Genomic DNA, 26,790 nt, shown 5'->3' with positions numbered 1-26,790 from the left:
AATTTACCAAAAAAGAAATAAATTTTTAAAAATATGTGCAAGACATGTACACTGAAAACTACAAAACATTGCTGAAATTAAAGGCATACATACATACATACTTACATAAGTGAAGGAATTGGAAGGCTCAATAATCTTAAAATGTTAATTCTCTGTAAACCAAGCTAAAGATTCAGTATAATCCCAGCCAAAATTTCAGACTGACAAAATGATGAAGGACCTAGACCAGACAAACAATTTTGAAAAAGAACAAAATATGATCTCTTCCACAACCTGATTTCAAGGATTACTATTGTCCTACAGTAATGAAGACAATACAGTATCAGCATACAGATCAATGGCACAGAATAGAGTCCAGAAAGAGACTACCACTTACATGGTCAACTGATTTTTGTTAATAGCGCTATGATAATTCAATGAAGAAATGATAGTCTTTTCAATATATGTTCCTGAAACAATTGAATATTCATATGCAAAAAAATGAACATTATCTTTTTCCCCACTCTATATGCAAAAATTAGCTAAAAATAGATCATAGATCTAAATGTAAGAGCTAAGGCTAAAAAAATTCTAAAAAGACGCATAAGGGAAAAACTCCTTGTGACTTTGGATTAGAGAAAGTCTTCTTAGATAAGACATAAAGAGCATAAGGCTTAATGAAAATTTTGGTTAATTAGATTTCCTCTGCAAAAGACACCATTAAGAAAATGAAAAGGTGAGCTACAGACTGGAAGAAAACATTTGCAGAACATATATCCTAAAAGGGAAGCCGCTCATTTATTGGTAGTAGCAGTGCAAAATGGTACAACTACTTTAGAAGACAGTCTGGCAATTTCTTGCAAAGCTAAATATAGTGTTACCATACAATCCAGTGATTGTGCTCCTTGACATTTACCCAAGTGAATTGATAATTTGTGTCCATACAGAAACAAACACATGAATGTTTATCATAGCTTTATTCATAATTGCCAAAACTTGTATGCAACCAAGATGTCCTTCAATAGGTGCATGGATAAACAAAGTGCGGTACATCCATAAAATGGAATATCATTCAGCAATAAGAAGAAATAAGCTATAAAGCCATGAAAAGAGATGGAGTAACCTTAAATGCTTATTGCTAAGTGAAAGAAGCCTGTCTGAAAAGGCTACACATTGTATGATTCCAACTATATGACATTCTGGAAAAAGCAAAAGCTATAGAGATAGTATCAAAAAAGTCAGTAGTTGACAGTTTGGGGAGTATAACGGAGGCATGACTAGGTGGGTCACAGGACATTTTTAGGGCAGTGAAACTATTCTGTATGATACTTTTAAAGTGTATGAGTGACATTATGCATCTGTCAAAACCATTGGAACTGTACAACATAAAAGTCAAAATCCATGGAAATGTGAACTATAGGCTTTAGTTAATAAGGGTGTATCAATATTGGCTCATTAATTATAACATTTATCACATTAATACAAGATACGAATAAGGGAAACCTGGGGTAGGGGAGCAGATATATGGGAATTCTCTGTATTTTCTGCTGAGTTTTTCTATAAATCTAAAGCCTTATTGGCTAAAGTCCATAGTTTATGTTAGGGTTCACTCTTTGTGTTGTACATTTGATGGGTTTTGATGCATGTATAATAACATGTAATGTCTTTTTTCTGGTTTTGGTATTAGAGTAATGCTGGCCTTTATAGATTGAGTTAGGAAGTGTTTCCTTTGCCTTCTAGAAGAGACTGTAAAGAAATGATATAATTTCTTCTTTAAATGTTTGGTAGAATTTACCAGTGAACCCATCTGGACCTGGTGCTTTCTGTTTTGGAAGGTTATTAATTATTGATGTAATGTCTTTAACAGATATAGGGCTACTCAGATTATCTGTATCTCCTTTTATGAGTTTTGGTGGATTGTGTTTTTCAAGGAATTGGTCCATTTCGTCTAGGTTATCAAATTTATGTGCATGGAATTGTTCATACCATTCCTTTATTATCCAGGACATCAGTAGTGATGGCCTCTTTCATTTCTGATATTAGTAAATTCATGTCTTATCCCTTTTTTCTTAGTTAACCTGGTAAGAAGTTTATCAATTTTATTGATCTTTTCAAAGAACCTGCTTTTGGTTCTTTGATTTCATGTTTTCAGTTTCATTAATTTCTGCTCTAAATTTTATTATTTTATTTAATTTGGATTTAATTTAATCTTCTATCTTGAGTTTCCTAAGCTGAAAGTTTAGATTATTGATTTTAGATCTTTCTTCTTTTCTAAATATGCATTCAGTGCTATAAATTTCCCTTTAAATACTGCATTCACTGCATCCCACAAAATTTCGTAAGTTGTATTTTCATTTTCATTTAGTTCAGATATTTTCAAAATTTCTCTTGAGATTTCTTCTTTGACTCATGTCTTATTTAGAAGTGTGTTGATTTGTCTCCAACAAATGTAGCTGGGATTTTTATTATACTGTTTATAATCTTTATTCTTATAAACTTGTTAAGGTGTGTTTTATAGCCCATACTGTGGTTAATCTCGGTGAATGTTCCATGTGAGCTTAAGAAGAATGTGCACCCTACTGTTGTTGGATGAAGTTGATTGATGGTGCTGTTCAGTTTAACTCTGTCCTTACTGATTTTTCTGCCTGCTGGATCTGTCAGTTGCTGATAGAGGAGTGTTGAGGCCTCCAACTACAATAGTGGATTAATCTGTCTCTCTTTGAAGTTCTATGAAATTTTTCTTCCCATATTTATATGCTCTGTTGTTAGGATCATTTACATTATAGATTGTTATGTCTTCTTTATTATGTGATGTTTCTCTTTGTTCCTGATAATTTTCCTTGCTCTGAAGACTGCTCTGTGTGAAATTAATATAGCTACTCCAGCTTTATTTTGATTAATGTTAGCATGGTATGTCTTCCTCATTATCTTTACTTTTAATCTACCTGTGTCTTTATTTTTAAAGTGGGTTTTTTGTAGACAACATGTACTTGTGTCTTATTTTCTTATTGTTTGGTCTTCTATTCATTTTCTGCCATCTCTGTTTTAATTGAGCATTTTATATGACTTCATTTTTTTCTCCTCTTTTAACTTATATCAGTTATATTTATTTTTTTTTAAAGATTTTAGTGGTTTCCCCTTGACTTTGCAGTGCACATTTACAGCTAATCTAAGTCCACTTTCAAATAACACTATATTATTTCACTGTAGTATAACAATACAGTAGTTACTTGAAGTAACTACCTCATAACAGAGTATTTCCAATCTCTCCGTTAGAGCAGGCTGTCAGTCATTTCATTTATCCATAAGCTGTAATCATCAAATACACTGTTGCTGTTATTTTTGAAGAGTTAATATACTAGATTAATTAAGAATTTTAAAAAAGATTTTACTTTCATTTATTTTTTCTCTAATGCTCTTTTCTTTATGAAGATCTGAGTTTTGAACCTATATTCCTCTCTCTGAAGAACCTCTTCTAACATTGTTTTCAAGGCAGGTCTACTAGCAACAAATTCCCTCAATTTTTGTTTGTCTGACAAAAAGTCTTTATTTCTCTTTTGGAGGATAATTTGACTGTATAGATATAATTCTAGGTTGGTAAGTTTTCTTCTTTCTACACTTCTTTCCTATCTGAATGCCTTTTATTTATTTATTTATATTTTTCTTTGAAACTTTCTGCATTGGTTCTTTTTTATTTATTTTAATTGAAGTATAGTTGATTTACAATTTTGTGTTAATTTCTGCTGTATAGCAAAGAGACTCAGTTGTACATATACATTCTTTTTTATATTATTCGTTTTTTTCTTGACTAATTGTCCTGGCTAGAAGATTCAGTACAAATGTTCAACAGAATGATGAGAGCAGACATCCCTATCTTGTTCATAATCTTAGGGGAAAAGCATGTGTTAAATATAATATTATTCACTACTAAATATAATAGTAGCTGTGGGTTTATACTTTCTGTTCTAAATTCTGATTTTTTTTGCATGTGATTCCATATCAGTACCTACAGAGAACCTTCGTTCTCTGTAAAAGTGGCATAATATTCCATTGCATGAATATAACAAAAATCTTTTAGTCAAACTTCTGATTGATATTTAGGTGACTTTTTCACTTACAAGTCATGCTGTAATATGCAGTCTTGCTACATGTTATTTTGCATATGTATGTATATCTCTAGGATAAATCTTAAAAGAATCGTTGTAATTTTGGTAGATATAGTCGAACTGCTCACTAGTGTGTTCCCACCAGAAAAGAATGTGCGAGAATGCCTGTCTTCTGCCATATTCTCACCAACATGGTATGTTACCAGAATTTTATCCTTGCCAATCTCATTAAAAAAAAAAAAAAGTATTTCAGTGTAGTTTTAGTTTGCACTTCTCTTATCATGAAGGAGGTTGTATATCTTTTCATACGTTTAAGAAGTATTTGAATTTCCTTTTTTGTGAATTTTTCATATTCTTTGCCCATTTTTCTTAATGTGTTGCTGATTTTTTTCTTACTGGTTCATAGAAATCCTCCCTCTCTCTGAGCTCTCTCTCTCTGTGTGTGTGTGTGTGTGTGTGTGTGTGTGTGTGTGTGTGTGTGTGTGTGTGTGTGTGTGTGTGTGTGTGTGTGTGTGTGTAGGGAAATTAACCTTTGGTCTGCAATATGATTTGTAAGTATTTTGACCTTGCTGGTTTTTGACAAGCAGAAATTTTAAATGTTCAATTTTAAATGTTCAATGCCATTTATTTTATTGGGCTTGTTTTTGTTTGTTTAAATTATAGCTTCCGGATTTGGCATCATAGTTATGTCTTTCCCACTCAATGATTATAAAAACATTCTTTTATATTTTCTCTGAATACTATTAAAGCCAAGCTTTTTAAAAAGCCCTTTCTCCTTTTAAAAAGTATAAGATTCCCATTTTTAGTTTTTTGACATCTGTGTGGGTCTCCTAATTCTACAGGTATCTCTAAGAGTGGCTCAGCTCCCTGAATGCCTTGAGACATATTTTATCTAATCTAAGAATTTGAACTTTTTTTGGTTAACTAGATGACAAGTTCTTTACTCATTAGAGAATTCAGTTCTAATTTAGTTACACTTATTTCATCCATTTTTTTCAACAGAACAGATCTCATCCTTTTTTTTTTTCATCCTTTTTTATATCATGTATGCAGAAGCAAAATAAAAATTGAATTCTCCATTCTCTCTGTCTCATTTCTACTTTCTGCTCAAATTCTTATTTTTTGGTTACTTGTGAACTTCTCTTTATCTTTTTTGTTCAAAAGTCTCTAGAATAAAAGAAGAGGATGTCTCTTGACCACAGTCAATCTTATCTCCTATTTACTTAGCTTTTTCAAGAAATACTTAATGAGCAACTACAATATACTTGGCCATGTTCTAAGAAGACAGAAACAAAATTTATGATATTTTTGTTTTTAAGGGAGAAAGATAAGGTTACTACACATAATCGCAATACCATTATCATTACGAGGTATTTGTCACTTATAGTGCATAACTTTTGTTAAAATTTTTTGTTTGTTTGCAAGCATAGATGGACTGTGCTTGGGTAAAATACCCAGAAGTTTTGAAAGAACTTTTCTTCTCTGCAGTTCATTTTTCTAAAGTGCTGTGGTGAAGGATTCTCAGAACTGAACATACAAGAGGGCTTAGGCTATATTTGTATCAACTCCAAGTCTACAAAGCCAGTCATGGCATGTTCTTCCAAGCACTTGTGGCAGGTGACACATATTTTTATTGAGTTATGCTAGCTTTCTAATAATGCTTTTTCTTAAAGGAAGCAAGACCCATTTATTCAGATAGCATGTGATTCATATCTGTTTCTCTGGTCCGTTTTCAGTATTTCCTTTGTCTTTTTTGTTTGTTTGTTTGGTTAGTTAAATTCAACTTGGTACTTGCCTCCTGAGAGCTACTAAAGAAATTCTGACTTTAAAGTGAATAAAGGTCTCAACTTCTTTCACATTATCCTGGAACTTAAAAAGTTACATATTAACAAATATGGACCTGTATTTGCTTTCTTGGAAAAACTAAAATTGATCTTGATTGAACTCAACTATATCTCAGAAATTAATTTTCTGTATTAATATAATTATAGCTGCAGTTTCACTTAAAAACTTTCTCTTCCTCTGAGAATTTATGTATTGTGTAGTGAGATTTTTTTTCCTACCATAAAACCAGCCTGTACCAGGTTTTTGATGTGCAAAAACCTTCAGGTATATTTGTTTTTATAGCATAATTCTGCCCTCCACTTGACTTCCTCTTTCTCTCTTGCCATCAGTCTTTCCACATTCCCTCCTGTCCTCTCCGAATTTGGGAGCAATAAGGTAAGTGAACATAGAAAGGAGGGGAAGTGTATTAGAGTTTTCAAGTCAATGATCGTTTCTGTTCCTTTACTTTTCCCAAAGACTTGAATTTAATCAAAGTCTACCAATATGTAAAGTAACATAGGATATTGTAGAAACTATATTGGCTTAGTACCTGAAAATTTTAAGCCAGTCATTATCTGTTCCGTGGAGAAACAGGTGATCTTTATAGCTCTTTGAGCAAACAGGTGAAGGTTGAAAGAGTGGGTGGTATTCTTGAACCATAAGAGTATAACTTAACACATCTAGACTGGAAGAGCCATGTTAAGAAGCAACAACTCAACTAGCAGTCAATGAGAGCATATATCACACATTTAAATGAGTGAGAGTAATGCATAATGTTTTAGATTAAATAATTAACTGCAAGATGTTGATAGAGTAGCTGGCTGTATAGTGATAAAAGTCGAATAAGCTTTAGTATGTAAGAGCTGAAGCCTTGATGTTGGACTACCTGACTTAGCCACTTGCTAGTAGTGTGAACTCAAGCAATCACTGTATCTCATTTTGCATCATCAGTGTCTGTGTCTATAAGGTGAAGATGATAATAACACACCTACCTTTGCTGAGTACCCACACACAATCTCATAATGTGCTGAGAATATAGTTCCTGGCACAAAACAAAAGCCCTCAATAAATGTTAAAGTTCTTTTCTTCCTTTTTTTTAAGATCTCTTATGCTACCATAAGAGTATTAAAGGTACTTGCAAGGTTAACAATGCTACATTAGATTTATTAACAACGAATATTTGTATTAAAACAATTAGCAATTCTAGCTTGTTTTATAAGAGTTAAGTAATTGTGTACATTACTTTTTTTCCCAATGGTGATAATCATTCCGTGATATATGTTGAATGTCTTCATCATCCTGTCTTTATTAGGCTTGTATTACACTTTAAGAAAATTATAAATTTACCTTTTCTCACTCTTTGTGGCATTCTCTAGTCTTCTTAATTTTTTTTCTTATCTAAATCTAATAGAAACTCATTCCTCTGTTTAAATTATATTTGGTCTTTTGACATTTTTCTTTGTTTTATAACAGTTATAATTTCTTCTGTATCAGTTTATTTCATATGACTTAAAATTTCTTCTTCAGATGTGTTTCTTTAAAATGTTGCTAATGTATAGCCCCTCTCTTCTACTTAAACTTATTTCAATCTTGTGAATTACCTGGAAAAATACATTTAAATGTAAAAATGCATTTTTAAAATTAGAAAGTATATCATTTAGAAGATGACATACAAAAACCAAGATTGTTAGACAGCTCATTAACAATTTTACATTGATACATGTGAAATGATATTTTTGTTTAAATAAAATATAATTTTAAAATAAAAAAATTAGAAGATGTGTTAGAACTCTGAAGGATCTACTCCGTATGGTAGAAATAACATCTAAAGTATTATAGGGGTAAGTTAAAGTTTGATACTGTTGCCGCTTGAAATTTGGATTTTTCGTCACTTACAGAATTGAATCTTAAAATGTTAAGTGTGAGATTTGTCATCTTGCATGTTTTCATTTATAAGCTAAATCTTTATAGTTATGCTCTACCTGTCTTCAAAATCGGACAGCAACCATTTATCAGAAAAACAACACTTAAAAGATAGAGACTGCTTAGTGTTCATTCTAAGTTTGAATTTAAAACTCTGCTTTACTCCCACTATTAAAGGATAGTTAGGACTACGTATTTCCTGTGACAGTATGATTCATGGTTTATTTTCTGTGGAAAAGGTTGTGAGATTAAGAAAAACAGATCAGCTTAAGATATGAAGACATAAGGGGATCATTCCCCTAATGAGATCATATGGTCCTTCAAGGCTCAGTTCAAGACTTGCCTTTCCTGAATTGCCTTTTTCTGCTGAATTTTCAAAATTGGAAAATGGTAGCTTTAGCCTTATCATTTGGGGTTCTCAAAATGATTTTCATTATTTTTTAATGACAATCCATATAACGATTACATTCCTATTTTTTATTTTTATTATGCTTAATCATTTAATAAAGCATAAACGGTATCATTTAGAGTTTGAGTCTAGACTAGAAAGTCATTAGGAAATTCTGTCAGGTAGGAAATGTAATACATTTTTAAAATTATCATTGGCCTATTCAGTTTTTTCATGGTTTAGTTATAAAAATGAGTTTTCCATTACTTTTAGGGTAGGAATAGAGGCCAAGATTTATTATATTGCATGATAACATTTACTCTGAAATCTATATATTACCTCTCATTGAAAGATTTGGTTGCAATGAATCAAACTTTCAAGTAATATCTTTTAAAACTTTCTTTATAAAAAGGAAACAAATCAAGAAGAAAACCGCGGTCTGGAGCAAAACAGTGTGTGTTATTATTTTAATGTACTGTTGTCTTTTCAGGCTCACGAGAGGCTAGAAGATTCAAAACTAGAAGCTGTCAGTGATAATAACTTGGAATTAGTCAACGAAATTCTTGAAGATATCACTCCTCTAATAAATGTGGATGAAAATGTGGCAGAACTGGTTGGTATACTCAAAGAGCCTCACTTCCAGGTAAACTTTCCCTATTGCTCTTCTTTCCAAGTCCCCTATATTCCCAAAATATTCTCCTTTAGTAGTTAAGTTTCAGTTTAAGATGATGTTTTTTTAAAGATTATTTAGGGCCATATTTTGCAAATTCCAGCTTAGATATTTTAATATCCCATTCTGCTGGGACTACATAAACAGACACACATACTATACAGATGTATAGGGTCTGTCACAGAAATACATCAGAATGGATTTTTCTTTGTGTAATTAAAAAAAACCAACAACAACAGCCCTGCTTCACCATCACACCACATGCTGGGGACGTTTTTCTCCCTGTGATAGTGCATTTTTCTTCCTCACTACCACTGTTTCCCAGCCCTCCTTGTGACCAGCTGTATACATTTTCAGTATTGCTTCTAAGACTGGGGTGCAGTTGATGACCTTGGAACAAAAGAGAGCTGTATGATGATAGAAACTATGACATAGCATACTTTCCATGGGTAAAAAAAAAAATAAAATAAATGCAATTTAAGCATTTGTCTATGTAGGTGAAGAGTTAATCAGTTTACCAAAGAAGAATCAGTTTCAGAAGAAAAGGAGGTCGAGGAGACTTCTTATAAACCTGTAATTAAGACAGTGTGGTATTGGGGCAGTATTAGAAAAATAGAAACCCCAGAAATACATCCACAGACAAATGGCAACTTGATTTATGACCGAGATAGTACATTTTAGTGGAGAAAGAATGGACTGTTCAATAAATGGTCCTGGGATAAAGTGTCACCTGCTTGCCATTTCAAATCTTAGCATTAAAAATCAAATGGCAAAACCCCTTTGCTTTTTCTCAGAGACTTTCTGTGACTCTCTTAACAATGTTACTGCAAAAATTATGTACATTTATAGTGAGATGGTTCCTACGTAAATCTGTATCTTAGGTACAAAAAATACAAACACATGTCAAAGACAGCTTTGTGAAGAGGCCAGTTAGTTGAGGCCTTATAAGGCATACTAAGTTATTTGGACTTTATCCTGAGGACATTGGGAAGCTTTGGCTCAGGATTGCGGGGGTGGGTGGGTGGTGGTGGTTATTAAACAGGGAGAGGTCAGATTGTGGAGCCAGATGGTTTTGTACCAAGGCAAGAAGTTGTGACAGCAGTACAGATAGTGGGAAATGTGAGGATTTTCAAGTTCTAAGCAGCAAAATCAATAGGGCTTAGTGAGTGGTTACATGTGACAGCTGCAGAAGAGAAATGTGGGAAGTTGATAAGGACAGGATTTCTGACAGACAATTGATGGCATCCACTCTAGGAGAACTGTTTTGGACATGTTAATGTTAAGGTAACTGGCCATATTAAGTTTGCAATACCTTAGAAGCATCTGGTAGAGCTTTTCAAGCACGCTGTATTTTTTATATAAGTATATAAAATTTAATGCATGAATTTATATGAAGTTTAATAAGTACATAAAATTATGAAATGGCAACAAGTAAAAATTAAGACATTGCATTTTTACTACCCAATCCACTACTGTACTACCATAGCGCATATTCCTCCATACTTTTTCTAGGCATAAATGTACATACATATTTTTTTCCTCTACTGATTGCAGTCATTTTGCACAAGCTATTTTGTAACTTACCCTTTTTTTCAGTTGTTGATTTCCACTTTTTCATTTCAGTGGACCTCTGTCTCATGTAGTACACATTCTGTATTCACACATCTCCATTTCCCCCAAAATATTCTTTATAGCTGCTTTGTGCATATGAGTTTTCAACCTAGGTCCATGTGAGGCATCTGGGTGGACCATCCCTTTTTCCCTTGATTATGATGTTGACCCATGGAAGAGACCAGGCCATTTTCCTGCAGAATCCACTCCCTGGATTTATCTGGTTGCTTTCCTGCTGTGTTGTTTATTTATCCCTTCTATTTCTTATAAACAGAAGTTTTACCTAAAAGATGGTTCAAATTAATTATTTGGAACTAGAATGCATCTTAAGTAAGGTGATACAACATAAATTAATCTACATCAGACAACGTATAATACCTGGTTGGTCCATCACTCTTGTTGCTGAGATTAGTCCTTGATTAAGAGCAATGACAACCTGATTCTACCCTTGAAAGCCTTTCCACTAGGAAGTAATCTAGTATGTTATTATTCTAGCATTATACAAATGCTGTTTCCTTTCAACCATTTACCTACTGACAAACATAAATTAATAATCCTTGCCTGAATCAATATTTTCATTAGAGGTTGCAACATGACATTTTTCAAATTCTCTCATTCTACATTTATTAGCTGGTGTTCTTATATAAAGTAGAGCTTTTCCTCATCAACTGAGCTGTTTAGTTAACCTGTAATGCATTTCCTACTGAAAAGTTAGGGAAATGCTAGATTCTTTTCTTTACCAACTTTCAAAGTAAAGAATTGTTTAAAATAGCAATCTCAAATGGTAACAAAGGAGGTTTTTTCAGTCCTGTTTTTTAAATAGCATTGTGGACTTACGGAGTTTTCATTAATTCAGTATGTTTCAATCCTCTACAATCCTTAGTTTTGTTTTGATTTGTCAAATTATCATGACTTTGGCCAGTTGTGGGCAGATTTTTAGTATATGAATCTGAAGCTCATGAGAGTTCTGGACCAAGGGAGTTCTCAGTGTATAAGCAGTGGTTCAAGTCACAGGAGTAGATAATATTACCTAAGAAGAGTATATACGGTAAAAACTAAGCAGCCCAGATTAGTGATTTGAGTAACTTCCAGCATGTATAGGAATAATACTTATATATGGATTTGTGAATATTTTTCTTCAGTCTCTGATACTATTTTCATGAAATGACCAAAAATGACCAATTAAACCCGTATACTGATTGCTTCTGTTCTGAACCTGTTGACATTTTCCCCCTTTTATTTTGATCTTTTTTTTGTTTGAATTTGCACTCCCACCATTCAAAAAAAAATTTTTATTTTAGGTTTAAGCTGAGTATACACAATTACAGTATAAATAAAAATAAATATAACCCCCCAAATTATAAGAAATTCCTAGAAAGCTAGAGCAAAGTCATCCATGAAGATAGCACATATACAGTAAATGTAGGAGGTAAAAGTGTACTATATTCAGGACCATTACTGGCTCTTTTTTCCCCCCAAAAATGTAAATTTTATACCTTTATTAGTAATATGAAATTTCTTATCACTGATATAAGATGCTAATTTTTATTCACTGGATATCTTTTTAAGATATCCAGACATTTTGTACATGTGAAAAATATGTGGTGTTGCTAACAACAGGCTTAGGATAAAACTTACGGTCCTTGCCATTTGAATTTGTGTGATAGCTAACAAATAGGAATTGATAAATATTGAGTGACGGTGATGACAGTGGTGGCAATGAAATTCATTGCCTCTATGGCATCACACTTGGACATCTAGGTTCAGTTTCCATTAAACATAAGGCTTTAAAAAAAAGTCACAAAACTATCAGTCTCTTAAAAAGTCACAAAACTATTAGTCTCTTCAGATCTTTTAAAACAAGGAATACAATATTGTTTGATAATAAGTAAAATGATACATGCTTATATGTCATAAAAAGATTCTGTATATACTTGATTTAACTTATATTTGGGAATTTAATAATTGTGCCTTGGAAATTTTTAGTACTCTACTGGGATAATGAACTAAGTTATTTTTAATAACTTATTCCATCTGTAATTAATAACCACAGGCTGTTTTGAATCCTTCTAGTCACTCTTGGAGGCCCATGATATTGTGGCATCAAAGTGTTATGAGTCACCTCCATCAAGCCCAGAAATGAATAATTCTTCTATCAATAATCAGTTATTACCAGTAGATGCCATTCGTATTCTTGGTATTCACAAAAGAGCTGGGGAACCACTGGTGAGTTGATAAGTCAGTACCCTCTTAAATCTGAAATCTGACATACTTGTGGCTGAGTCACTACTCTATCTCATTTTTTTTCTCTTTCATAATTTGTATCATTATGAAAACTTCATTCATGTTTGTTTTATCAGTCTTTTTTGGCCTGTGTATAAAATACACAGCTGATGCTCTCTCAACTTGATTTAGCATGCAAAATTAAACCAAAATTAAAAGTTAAACTGAATTAGAGGCGAGAAGAAGTTTGCCAATGAGTAGCAAAAATTTCAAAAGATAACTATTTTTTTCCTATACCCTTTGAAGAAATAAACTCAGGTTGCTTGCTAATTATAGTATCAAAACACAGAAGAAAGTTGTTATGAAAAATTGAAGTGACTATACTATACTCCAATAAAAATTAATTAACAAAAATTGAAAACATTGGTAGGACTCTATAAGTAATGAAGTTTACAATTTCCTGTTGACATGCTTATTTCTGGGCTCTGACTATAAGAACAGTGAAGTGGAAAAATGAGAAAAGCCGGGAACAAGGCCATCAGAATGCACAAATACGTTTTCTCGCTCCTTCAAGCTTCCTTTTATCCTGTGGAATGCAAGCTATGTTTCATTTTCAGTTACCCTTACCATGGAAGTCCTTTTTTAAGGGATGGTATGTCAGCGGTCCCCAACCACTGGGGCACCAGGGACCGGTTTTGTGGAAGACAGTGTTTCCATGGGGTTGGGGGGGATGGTTCAGGTGGTAATGGGAGTGATGGGGAGCGGCAGATGAAACTTTGCTCCCTCACCCGCCACTCACCTCCTGCTGAGCGGCCTGGTTCCTAACAGGCCACGGTCCCCTGGTATATGTTATCACAGTTGCACATGGTTTAATGAGATTAGAGTATTGAGTCAGGAGAGAACGTGGGAAAAGTAGGAATGATTCACTTACCTACTTTTGGAATTATCTTCTTATACATACATGTTCATGACTATTTAAGATTTCTTCCTAACAACCTAAAATCAATAATTCCATTCCTTATTTCCTTTAGGGTGTAACATTTAGGGTTGAAAATAATGATCTGGTAATTGCCCGAATCCTTCATGGAGGGATGATAGATCGACAGGGTCTGCTTCATGTGGGAGATATCATTAAAGAAGTCAATGGCCATGAGGTTGGAAACAATCCAAAGGAATTACAAGAATTACTGAAAAATATTAGTGGAAGTGTCACCCTGAAAATTTTACCAAGCTATAGAGATACCATTATTCCTCAACAGGTTAGTAATAAAGTTCTTGGTAATATTAAGAATGCTTTTATTTAATCACACTGTTGGGTAGAGCCACCAGTTGCTACTTTTTTGCTAAAGAGAAGAGAAGAGAAAAAACTACTGGTTTAATTGTTCTGAAGTGCCTTATTTCATCATGGGTGAATTTTTGGATTTTTAAACAATATCATCTTACTATTCAAAAGGAATTAGGAAAGAGATCTCTTTGTGAACACCATGAACCCTAGCATTTCAGTACCCTACAGCTAGGTATGAGAAAAACCATAAAGCCTTTTAGTCATTAATCTAGCAAATGTTTTTAACACCTGTTATGTTCCACGCTGTGTGAGAAAACAAGCATGTAGTCCTGATCACTTCTAGCTTAGTGTTCCTCTGATGGGCTAAATAGAGAATGAGGCCAGAGAGAGAGGATGGGTCCAAAATGAAAAGAATCTTGAACACCTGATTTGTACGCATTTGGTCTACATTTTGTAACTAATTTTTAGGTAAAATAGATTATTAAGCAGAGGAGTGTTTTAATGACAGTGATCATCTAACCTCATTATGTTGAGTGAATTTCAGAAAGGAGAGAGATGAGATCGTGTAGTCAGGAAGCAGATTTTTGAAGGTGTGGGGTAATTTGTGAAAGGCAACTCTAATGGAAGGCTGTGACGACTGCTTTGGTTCAGATACCTGTGCCACCGCTTACTAGATTATTCTCTCTGTGCTTTTGTTTTCTCATCTGTATAGTTGGGATATTTCTTTTCTTAAAAGATTGTTGTAAGGATCAAATGAGTTAATTCACATTAAGCTCTCACAGCAGCACCTGGCACATCCTGAGTGCTCAGCAAGTAGTTGCTGCTATTGTTGTGATAGTAGCGATGAGGTGGTGGTGTTGTGATTGTAAAGAAGTGGTAAAGAAGGAAAAAGTAATAAAGTAATGGCAAAGGAACAGTTGACAATTATGGTAAGCATGTTGGAACTGAGGAGAGAGAGGGTTGTTGAATCTAGATACTGAAGACATAGGAAATATCTATCAGTGTTTTAGATGCCTTTAATTATTCAGGTTTATTCCATAAATTTATTGTTTCATGTGTGAATAAAATTTTAGGTCTTTTACATAAGATACTGCCAGTATATTTTAATATTGATAATATAATTTAAAAGACTAGTGTTTATATTTACATACAATTCTTTGAAATAATGTGTGTTGAATACCTGCTTTATATTCTTTGGAGGATAAGAATAGTCAGTCATGGGGCTTCCCCGGTGGTGCAGTGGTTGAGAGTCCGCCTGCCGATGAGGGGACACGGGTTCGAGCCCCGGTCCGGGAAGATCCCACATGTCGCGGAGCGGCTGAGCCCGTGAGCCATGGCCGCTGAGCCTGCGCATCTGGAGCCTGTGCTCTGCAACGGGAGAGGCCACAACAGTGAGAGGCCCGCGTACCACAAAAAAAAAAAAAAAATAGTCAGTCATGAATTTTAGTATGTAAATTGGATTTCTGAAAATACAGAGGCTTATAGTGAACTTTGGTTCAAATGAAGGGTAGAAACCTTGTCTTCAAGGAAAAGAATCATGAAAGAACTGGTGTTAGAAATTAGACATTTTAAATAACTAGTACCTCTCAGACTACTTTTTTCCTCAGTTGACACCTGAGTAGATTGGAAAAGTAGAACTTAAGATTTATGTATTTATTTTTAAATTATATGCTAGTTGTGATAGTTAGAAAGATTTTCTTTTTCCCCTGTGGTTCACACTTCAGAATTCCTACCAGCTCACCATGGCTGTGATGGACTTTTATGGGAAAAAGTAATTTTTGTGATGTTAGTAGCTAGGGCTTTGGCCCACATTCCTTTGTAGATTCTGCACCTGGTGAATGGTCTGAATGATGTGAAGTGCAAGGGTATTTAGCCCTATCTTAGGCATACATTTTTGTCCATCCTGTGCCTTCTCAAACTCTGCTTTTTATTTAGCCTTCAGAACTGGGAGAGGGCATTGAAATGGGGAAAGGAGAGGCCTTCCATCCAAGCCTGAGGCAGTCTCAGACCTATCTTACCATAAAAAAGAAGACTCTAACATGGAGCCTTCCAACAGGAGAGAGAAAACACAGCCAAACTGGGACATTTTTAAAGTGAGAGGGGGAATGATTACTAATTATGCTGGAATACGACTGTCCTGGGCACACTGTGGTCCTCTTACTAAGAGACACTAATGGGAATCAAGGGCTTTCAGCCTTTCCAACTCTGCCCCTCTTTCACTCACTGGAAGCTCCACCATGTAGTCCTGTTGGGCCTGTCTTAACTCTTTCTCTTATTGCCGTGAGAGCAGATGGAAGCCAGGAAGTCTCCATACCAGGGTGCTGTTTTTCAAAGCACGGTCAGTGGGTCATCTTTATCAGTGACATTTGAGGCGCTTACTAAAACTCCAAAATCTTTCATGAGGCCTAAGAATCTATATTTTTAATTTGAAGATCAGGATGGATTAGAAGTTGCAGCTAATTCTGAAGTTCTCCAACTTACATGTATGTTGGGTTTCCAAAGCTGTTTAAAATTCCATTTCTTTAAGGCCAAATTGATGGGAATTCTCTTTGAGGCCATTATGACCCAGGTGCCAAAAATGTTATGAAAAGAAATTACAGTTTTATTTCACTCAAGGATATACATGTAAGAATTCTCAGTAATGTATTAGCAAATGAAATTTAACAATATATAAAAAAGATACTACAACATGTCCAAGTTGGATTTATGTATGCTAGGATGGTTTCATGTTAGAAAATCCATATATGTAACCAAACACATTAACAGATTAAAGGAGAAAAATATCAGTAGAGAATTTGATAAAATTCAATACTTATTTATGATGTTTTTAAAAAAGATTAGTAAATTCGGAACAGGAAAGAACCTCCTTAATCTTATTTTTTTTTTTATTAAAAAACCTAAAACATTCTCAATAGTTGACTGTTAGAAGTATTTCTCTTTAAAATCAGGAACTGGAGTCTAAGCTGGTCTGCCTGAGACTACTTGAGTGCAAACCCCAGGCCCCTGTGAAGCCCAGTTTCCACCCTAAGATGAGAAAAACCCACCATAAACCAAGAGAAACCTTGCCAAACTTCAGGCATAATTGTGAGGATAAAAAGGAACCACCCTCAGATGATATATAGAGTAACAGATGATATTACAAATATCTGTTACCACAGATGATAAACAATCTTCAGTTCTCCTTAAAGAAACTAGGAATAAACAGTATCTCTGACTTTTAAATAGGTAAATGTATTTGCAAACCAGGGGGTGATGATCCACCTTAACAGTCCTAACTCTCAGAGGTCTCTGGCAGCAAACACTTTCACCATTACCAGCCATGCTGAGACAAAGCCTTTGACAGAAAGGTCACCCCAATCTTAGACCAGCTTGGTGTCAACAAGCTTTCAAGATCCTGGCATAAGCTGGATGGAAAAACTCCACTTGCTATTGGAGAGGAGGGTGATTTTGTTCAGAATTTTGATGAGGCTTCCAACAGTGAAGCAAAAGGGAATTGACCACTTCTTTAAAAAAAAACAAAAACAAAAACGAAACTTCAAGAATTTTGACTCCTAAAAAATTTTGTTTAGGATATAGTGAAATATCGAAACCTGTAATATTTTAAATTCTGAGGCTCTTGGACACTGCTGCTTTTTAAATTATTGTTTATACAGTTATTTATTTGCAGTTAGTTAAGCCAAAGAAGCCAGAACATAAAGTTTTAAAACAAGGATTAATAAAGTAATTGCATCGTTAAAAAAATTCAGAACTAGAGAAGGATGTTCATTAGCGCCACTTATGTTCAATATTTTATGGAAAGTTCCATAAGCGCATGAAGACAAAAATAAATTAATTATGGAAGCAAAAGACTTGGAAAGGAGAAAATAAAATATTATTTTCAAATAGTAAGATTTTTTATTTGAAACCCCTCCAAAGTATAAATTTTTAGAAATCATTTAGCAAGATACTTGAAAATAAGATTAATATACAAAAGTCAGTTGCATTTCTTTATGCCATAAGTAAACATCTAGAAATTAACTAGGACATTTATAATAGAGTCAGAGAATGTCACATTTATGTCTAGGAATAAATCTGACAAAAATATTCAAGACCTCCATGCACAAAAAATTAGTAAGATCTAAGTAAACAGATATATCATGTTCATGGACAGGAAGACAGTATTATGAAGATATCAGTTTTCCTTAAATTGACTTGTAGATTCAGTTAAATTCCAGTGAAAATTTCAATAAGTTTTTTCATGGTATTTGATAAGATGCATAGCCAAGACACTTTTGAGGCAGAAAAGCAGGAAGAGGAGCTTATTATTAATGTGTAGGAATTAAGATATGTGGTATTATTGGCTTAGGACTAGACAGAATGAACAATGGAAGAGAGAGTTCAGAAAGAGACCTACACACATACATTTCTTTGATATCTGACAAAGATGATATGTCTTTCAGTGAGAAAGACTATTCAGTGAATGAAATTGGTTATTCACAGGGATAATATATGAAACTCTACGTACACAAATCAAGTAAAAGGGGATACATGATCAGTAAACATATGAAGAGATATTAAAAGTCACAATGTGAGATACCATTTTATAACATTCAGTTGGCAAAAAATGTAGCTGTGAGTATAGAGTATTTCTTCTACATTGCTGGTGGCAGTGCAAATTGGTATAACCACGTTGGGAGGAAAAAGGTTTAGCATTATTAGGGTTGAATGTTTACATATACTAAGACACATAATTTCTTAGAGCAATATGTACAGCTAGAAACATGTTAACAAGCATGTCAGTTCCCCAAAAGAGTACATGCACAGAGCATGATACTATCTATTTTACGTTTTAAATAACTAGGTATATATACTTCAACAGATTACATATAGGTTTAATAAAACTATACAAAAAGGAAAGCAAGGAGTTTGTGGACACAGGATTCAGGATGAGGGTTACCTTCATTGTTGGGGAAGCGAGGGTGGTGGGATGGAATGGAATGTGGGCAGGAGGACCATGTAGGTTTCTAACTTCTGCTTTGAGTGGCAAGTTCATGGCTTTTATTGTTAAAACTAACAAAATAAAAAAATAAAAGCAGGCCTTGCATGAACTAATGACTCAAGTGTAATGTAAATTAAGAATTATTAGTAGTATGATTTCAGAGCAGCCAGGTTAATAAATTTTAAAAAAATATATTTTTTTAACTAACAGAAGCTTAAATTTGTGGCCCACGTATGGTTATTTACCACACAGAAGTGTGAACTGCCCCTGATAGCTTTTTAAACCAAATATATAATCTAGTTTCCTTGCTGATCTCAAAATATGTTGTTTGTGTGTGTGCATTTGAATAGGCTGAGTTCATACACTTTGAAAATCTTTAGAAAAATAACATTCTCCCTTAATTATCTGTTATTATTGTAGAGAACTTCTTAGCAACTCTGATCACTGTATTCACTACCTTGTCACTTAACTCTGATGTGTAAACTCAGGTGGACCTGAAACTATGGTTTGAGACTGAGAGTGTGTACGGAGCACTTGTGCCATGTTCAGCCAGCACATTCCCAAACGAATTACCAGCCTCCTTCTGATTTACGACAGAGGTCATGATTGGAGATGTTTCTCCAGCCTTTTATCCATTTGATGATTTTTCTTCTGCTGCTAATTATTATCCTTTGCATAGGCACAGCATACTCCTGTGCAATATTTTATTTTGTCAGTACTTTGACTATTTTTAGCTTTACTTTTTAAAGGTATATTTGAGGTAAAGTTTGTATAAATAGCATATACTTAAAGCATACAGTTAATAAATGTGGACATACCTATTATGTACCCATGAAACCCTCAACACAGTCATGACAGTGACCGTATCTATCACCCCCAGAAGTTTTCTTGGGTCCGCGGTAATCCTCCCCGCCTGCTCCTTACCCCCAGCCCAACCTTCATGCCAGGCAAGTACTGCTCTGCTTTCTGTCACTATAAATTAGCTTACATTTTCTATATTTTTATATAAATGGATTCGTACAACATGAATCCTTTGATTTTGCTTTTTTTTAAATCTGACTTCTTTCACTCAGCATAATTATTTGGGGATTTATCCATGTTTTTATGTGTATCAGTAGTTGATTCCTTTTTATTAACAAGTAGTATTCCATTGCATGGCTGTACCACAGTTTGATTATCCATTAACTGGCTAATGAACATTTTTGTTGTTTCCAGTGTGGGGCTATTATAAATAAAGATGCTATGGACATTTACATGTAAGTCCCTCAGGTAAATACCTAAGAGTTGAAGTACTGGGTCATTTGGTAGGTATATGTTGAACTTGTAAAGAAATGGCCATACTGTTTTCAAAAGTGGTTGTACTAATTACATTCCCACCAGCACTATAGGAAAGTTGCAATTACTGTACATCTTCACCAGCATTTGGTATGGTCAGTCTTTATAATTTTAGCCATTCTAATAGGTGTGTCATGGTGTCTCATCATGATTTTAATTTGCATTTCCCTAATGACTGCTAATATTGAGCATCTTTTCATGTGCTTATTTGCCATGCTTATGACTACTTTGGTGATGTCTTCAAATCTTTCATCCATTTTTTATTGAGTTGTTTTTTTCCTTATTATTTAGCTTTGAGAGTTCTTTATGTCTTTATACAAGTACTTTATCGAAATTATGATTTACAAAGATTTTCTCCAAGTGAGAAGGGGCTTGTCTTCATTCTTTTAACACTGTAATACACAGAGCAGACATTCTTAATTTTGATGAAGTCTGATTTGTCCATTTTTTTTTAATGGATCATGCTTTTGTTCTGTGTGAAAAAATCTTTGTACAACACATGGTTATAAAGATTTTTTCCTATGTTTTCTTTTAAAAGTTTTATAATTGTACACTCTACATCTGGCTCTGTGATCCATTTACACTGCGTTTTTATATAGGTTATAAGATATGGATCAAAGCGTTGGTTTGGGGTTTTTGTTTTTGCATGTAGGTATCCAATTTTTCCAGTTTCTTTTCAGTTGTAAAAAAGACTATTTCATTAGATTTGGAAATTTTTTGATTGTTATTACTTGGAATATTTTTTCTGTTCCTCTGTTACTCCTGTCCTTTGGTGACACCAGTTATACGTGTTAGGCTCCTTGAAGATGTCCCATAGCTCACTGACACTCTTTTCATTTATTCAGTCTTGTTTTCTCCCACTTTTTCATGTTGGACAGTTTCTATTGCTTTGTCTTCAAATTTATTATTATTTTTTTCTAAAATGTCTAATCTTTTTATCATATCCAGTGTACTTTTCATCTCAGATATTTTTGTTTTCATCTCTAGAAATTTGAATGGAACCTTTTTATATCTGCCGTGTTTCTACCTAACATGCCGAATCCTTCCTCCAGCTTCTTGAACATATGACTACAATATGTAAAGTTAAAAATAACTATATTAATGTCCTTGCCTACTAAATCAGTCCCATTTGTTATTTCCCGGTCACTCTTAATTGGTTCATTTTTCTCCATATTTTAGGTTGTATTTTCCTGCTTATTTGCATGTCTGGTTATTTTTGATTGGCTGCCAGATATGAATTTTACCTTGCTGAGTGCTCGATATTTTTGTATTCTTAGAAATATTCTCAGGTTTTGTTCTAGGATAGTTACATTATATGGGAGCAGTTAGATCCTTTCAGATTGTGCTTTTTTAAGCTTTGTTAGGTGCAACCAGAGTAGGATTAAGTCTAGGGCAAAACCCTTCTGAATACTGAATGCTTCATGAATTATGAGGTTTTTCTACTCACACTGGTGATAACAGAAACTATTTCTGACCCTGCATGACCTCTTGATATTGTTCCCCATAATGCTGATTCTTTACCTGATCGTACTCATGACATGCACTGACCAGTATTCAGCTGAACGCTGGAGGGAGTCCTCTAGTTCTTGAGCCCTTTCTCTGTGTAACCCTTTCCACACTGTCACTCTGTTCTGTGCACTGTAACCCCCATGATCTCCCTGTCTCTCAGCTCATCTCCTCAACTTGTAGACCACCAGGCTCTACCTAGCGTCCCCCTTCCTGGGTTACAACCTGGAAACTTTTTCTGTGCAGTTAATTGGGGCAATTGTATAGTTCATCTTGTTTATTTCCAGTTTTTAGGGATCACTGTCTTCATTGTCTGATGTCTTGACAAACATTTCATATGTTTTGCAGTATTTTAGTTGTTTCAGTTTAGAGGGTGGGTCCTTGTTACTTCTCTTAGTCAGAAGTGGGAGTCATTTTATCTCTACTTTCATTACCATAAGAATTTAATTTTTGAATAGATGAATCATTCCCATGGTTCTAGAAGTCAAGAAATAGGAATATGTACTCAGCTGAAATCTCTCTCCTAATCTACTACCAGTCTAGTCGTCACTCCCTATTGTTAAACAGTTAAGATTGCGTCCAATCTTTTGTGATTAGGACATATTCAATCGTTAATAGTCTTCTACGTAAGTCATTTTGCATATATCTAAGTAACACTGCTGTTGAACACATTCCCAGAGGTTACTAGATTACTAGGTCAGAGGTTTTTTGCATTTATAATTTTGATAGCTTTGCTGAACTGTCCTCCCAAGGGATTAAACCAGTTCTTCCACCAACCTGTTAGGACTATGGGCCAATAGGCATTTTCCTATCTACAGAATGTTATCAAATATTTGGTTTCCTGCTAATATGACAGGAAGGAAATGTTATTATAATATAGTTTTAATTTGTATTTCTACTCTGAGTGAGGTTAACATCTCCTCCTGTGTTTAAAAGCCATTTGTACTTTCTTTTTTCTCTTCCTTCTACTTTAGATTGTTGGTTATTCAGTTCTGTTAGAGATAAGAAGAATATGAGATTGAAATATATTAGCCGGTTGTATTTAGTAACTTCTTAATAACCAATGAACAGTTAACATCCATAGCCTATTAATGAAACACTTTAAAATGTACTTAATAAAATACAATTATACTAAATCTAGTCAAAACTCTGTGATTTAAAGGTCATTACAAAATGTTTAGATCAAAGGTTGGGTTCATTGATTTTTCAGACAAATTTTCAAAGTTCAGAGTAAAACTAGTTTAATCTGAGTTTTTGAGCTTGAGAGTAATGTTCCAATGTTCTAATTTGGTTAATGAAAAAATAGAATTGCTTCTTCCAGAAATCTTTTATATTGGAGAGATGTGGTTTGTTTGACAAGTAATGACATTTCCAGAACAATTTGATGAGAGTAGGGAAATGAATATTTGAAACTTGGACTAACTCAGAAAGTCTGAGCCTTTTGTTATAAAATATATTCTGTCCCACAGATAAGAATAATAAACACGTTCATGATTAGATGACAGGATCCTCTTACTATTAATTCAGTGCAGCTTTCTTGAGAAGTAAGGAGTATCCAGGTATCTTTACAACTTTGCATATCCATATCCTTCTTCTCTGCCTCATCTCAAACACCTCTAACTTTTGCTTGTATCATTTTCAGGTGTTATAGCCTGTGGACAATTAATTAGGGAAGTAGTTGCTTTACCAAAATGAGTGAAGTAAAAATGGGCCAGTAGTTTGTTTGTATTTTGTTAATTTATTATCAGTGTAAAGTCTGGCTTTATTTATGCAATGAAAAATGTATTTTTAGAGTTGCATCCATATGGAGAGGCATCCATCACACGTCCGTCAGGTATGATGTCATTCCAGGAGATTCTCTGGTACTCTGTTTTTCTGTCTTATCAGCCAGCTAAATTTACCTTAATTACACTTAATCATTTTGGGTATTTTCCATTGCCAAAACATCGAGCTGCATGCCATTGTCAAGTTAGCCAGTTGTCACATTTTAGCAATCTTAATACTGTTTGTATGCTTGCCTTTGAGATATTTCTAAAATTGTATATCAGGAAAAAAATTATTGGCTTACTGATTTTTTTAAGCATTAATATTTAGCCTTTCAAAAGTTATTGAAAATATTCTGAATGCTTTGTGTCAAAATCATCTAATTGTAAGTAACTAAAATTTTGTCATGTTCCCAAATTGTTATTTTTAAATTATTTTAATGTGCATCCATCACATTACATTTTAGTACACTAATAATGTAATACATCTGCTTGTGTTACTTGAATATCTTGTTTGGTTATATTTGTAGAAGTATGATAAATAGAAAAATAACATTGTTATTTGACTAATTATGTGCTTTCCTGCTTGTTAGTTTACCTGCTGATTAATACTAAGTCAGTTCCTTAGCAGATAAAATTTGAATTTATATAAATATGCCTGAAAAAAGTCTGTATTAAGAAAGTAATTGCTCTGAACTTGCCATCAAATACTGAAAATGCTTAACTTAATTAGAATTCAAATTAAAATTAATAAACTAAATATTTTGGATATTGGAGATCATAACTAATAGTGGTAATTGACATACTTTTATTAATAAAACAGATTTAAAGGAAATTTGTGTGGTTAAATGAATTTAAATTGGAAAATAGTTTCAAGGCTTTTTCAGTATTTGTCTTACAATTAATTTAATGCTGATCGTTTACATCAAAGCAAGATGATTCCAGAAAAGTATTTTCCACACTAATTTTGGCTAGTGTGAATCTGTGTGATTAAAAATATATGTTATTACCAGGGATGAAAGTGGGTTATATTTTGTTTTTTAAGTTTAATATATTTCAGGTCTGATTTCAATATGAACTTTTAGTATTTAATTTTTGCTTCAGGAAACTTTTAAGAAGTCAGTCCTGTTATATCTGAAATACATGCCTTAAATCAGCTGCATATATTAATTCAGAATGTTAATTAGAAAGTAGCATTTACTTGCGTAAAAATTACGCAGTGTTGGTTGGAAAATCACGTGAAAAGATTGGGAGAAAGTGTAAGAATGGTGAAAGAAAACAATTGTCAAACTCCGTTGATTTACAATTAGAAGTTAAAAATAGAAACAAAAACTTAATGTAGTACTAACGTTTATTTCTTATTTTCTTCTCTGATATCAAATTATTAATGTTCTAATAATTATATACTTATTTAAGGAAAACAAGTTCCTTAGTTGAAGTACTAAATACATTGTCAGTTACAATTAAATCACAGTGCTTTGAAAAAGATTTCAGAAATCCCGTGACAAATGATACATCTCTAGTATTTTTAATTGTGCTGTGTTTTAGGTATTTGTGAAATGTCATTTTGATTATAATCCATACAATGATAACCTGATACCCTGCAAAGAAGCAGGATTGAAGTTTTCAAAAGGAGAAATTCTTCAGATTGTAAACAGAGAAGACCCAAACTGGTGGCAGGTCAGTATGCTTCTGAAAATCTCTTCAACTGCCTTTTTATTTTTAATCTTAGATCTGGCCAATATCTGAATATTCAGGAAGAAGGTATTAGCATTTGTTCCAATGATTTTTCCTGCATGAACAGCTCCTGCTTCATGGCTGCTAATTTTGTGGACAGAAGACCAAATTGAGAGGGAATTTGTGAGTAGCTGTTAATAAATGCAGAATTAACTAGCCTGTGGTTCTCTTCCTTTGGTTTAGAGACTAGACCAATCAGTTCTTCCACATGTGATTGCAGTAAAATATAGTATTGGGTAGGAACAACTCACTTGGGGGTCATCCCTTTTTAGTGTTTGTTCCTCTTAACTAGGAGTCTTTTACTGTAGGTAGAGTAATCTTCCTCTTGTCTCCTCTATGTATACATTCGTGATAAATAAAACGTAATTTCTTAAGGTCTTAAATCCATTTGCCCACCTCTTCTCAGTAATTGAGAAATGAAGGCTTGCTTTATCATCCGTGTTGTTTGGTCTTGGATTGAAATCTGTGTGTATGGAAAGGGATGTGTGTTATCACTGTCTTTCCCCCCTCCATTTTCCAGAAGATGTGTGCGATGGTCTTCCTTTTCCTTTCCACTAATACAGTTTTCAGAAAACTCTAGCATAAGTAATAAGTCCAGTTTTGTACTTGTTTACATTGACTAGCAACCACAGTATTCAGAACTGTAGAAACAAAGTCTAAAATCTCTTAAACTGTAAAAGCAAAAGAGAGTCTCATTAAGGAACAAAGTGTGAAAGAAAAGGACCTGGTACCTAGCACTAAGTTCTGAATTAAATGGAGATATTAGTAACTCACATTACCTCTAATAAGTTATATTGACTTCTAAGGGGGAATGAATTACAAGAATAAGAACAGTCTTGCTAATATGTCCTTAAATTTAAATTAAGACATTGTGATGTATAAGGGCACAGTGTGGTGAGAGAACTAAGAAATGAGTAGTTTAAATGGAATCCATGATTTCAAGAGGTTTCCACTGAATTTCTTAGAACTCATCTAAAAAAAATCTGCTTTCTGTGACAGTGTCCTTTTTGAAGCTTTCCCAGTTTTCTCTTTTTTCCCTTCTCTGTGAATGCCATCTCTCAGTTTTCTCTATCACCTGTCACCATTATCTATCTCAATCTCTTCCTGCATGTTTGTCATCTATTACTCTAATTGTATTTTTCAGGATTTTAATTGCTAAAAATGATACTGGATTTTTCTGTGCTAGCTGTAAGGATAAAGTCACTAATGTTGTGGGATAAGCCGTTAGTAGCCAGTTCTCCAGCCGCTATTTTGAAATAGCGCTTCTTTGGGTTTCATTTTAAGTTAGTTTGTTGACAGTAGGTGAGGTTTTACCTATTTTAAACTTACTCCCCCTCAGGACATTCAGATTCCTGGTAGCATGAACTAAACTCTCCACTCTGTTCTCCCAGTGCTGTCTCTCTCTTTTTTTTTTTTTTTTCCCATTGATTTGGCCTCAGGAAATACCAGCGTAGTAGGATTA

The 26,790-nt window shown here is 33.8% G+C and overlaps 1 protein-coding gene across 2 annotated transcripts in view; it reads left to right on the top strand.

Moving 5' to 3' along the window:
- PALS2 (protein associated with LIN7 2, MAGUK p55 family member) overlaps window positions 1-26,790 on the top strand; it is a 108,902-nt gene that overhangs the window by 59,938 nt on the left and 22,174 nt on the right. Inside the window, exons 3-7 of one of the 2 annotated variants that reach the window (XM_082661519.1) lie at window positions 8,711-8,863; window positions 12,575-12,727; window positions 13,756-13,983; window positions 23,621-23,662; window positions 25,140-25,271. In XM_082661519.1, the coding sequence (XP_082517645.1) occupies window positions 8,711-8,863; window positions 12,575-12,727; window positions 13,756-13,983; window positions 23,621-23,662; window positions 25,140-25,271 (708 nt within the window). The remainder of the gene's footprint in view (window positions 1-8,710; window positions 8,864-12,574; window positions 12,728-13,755; window positions 13,984-23,620; window positions 23,663-25,139; window positions 25,272-26,790) is intronic. The other variant, XM_082661518.1, reaches the window with a different exon arrangement.

The sequence above is a fragment of the Grampus griseus genome (genome assembly GCF_964374135.1).
Source record: "Grampus griseus genome assembly, chromosome: 9".
Classification (NCBI taxonomy): domain Eukaryota; kingdom Metazoa; phylum Chordata; class Mammalia; order Artiodactyla; family Delphinidae; genus Grampus; species Grampus griseus.
The sequence above is the reverse complement of the archived record's forward strand: the minus strand, read 5'-3'. Positions and strand labels throughout refer to the sequence as shown.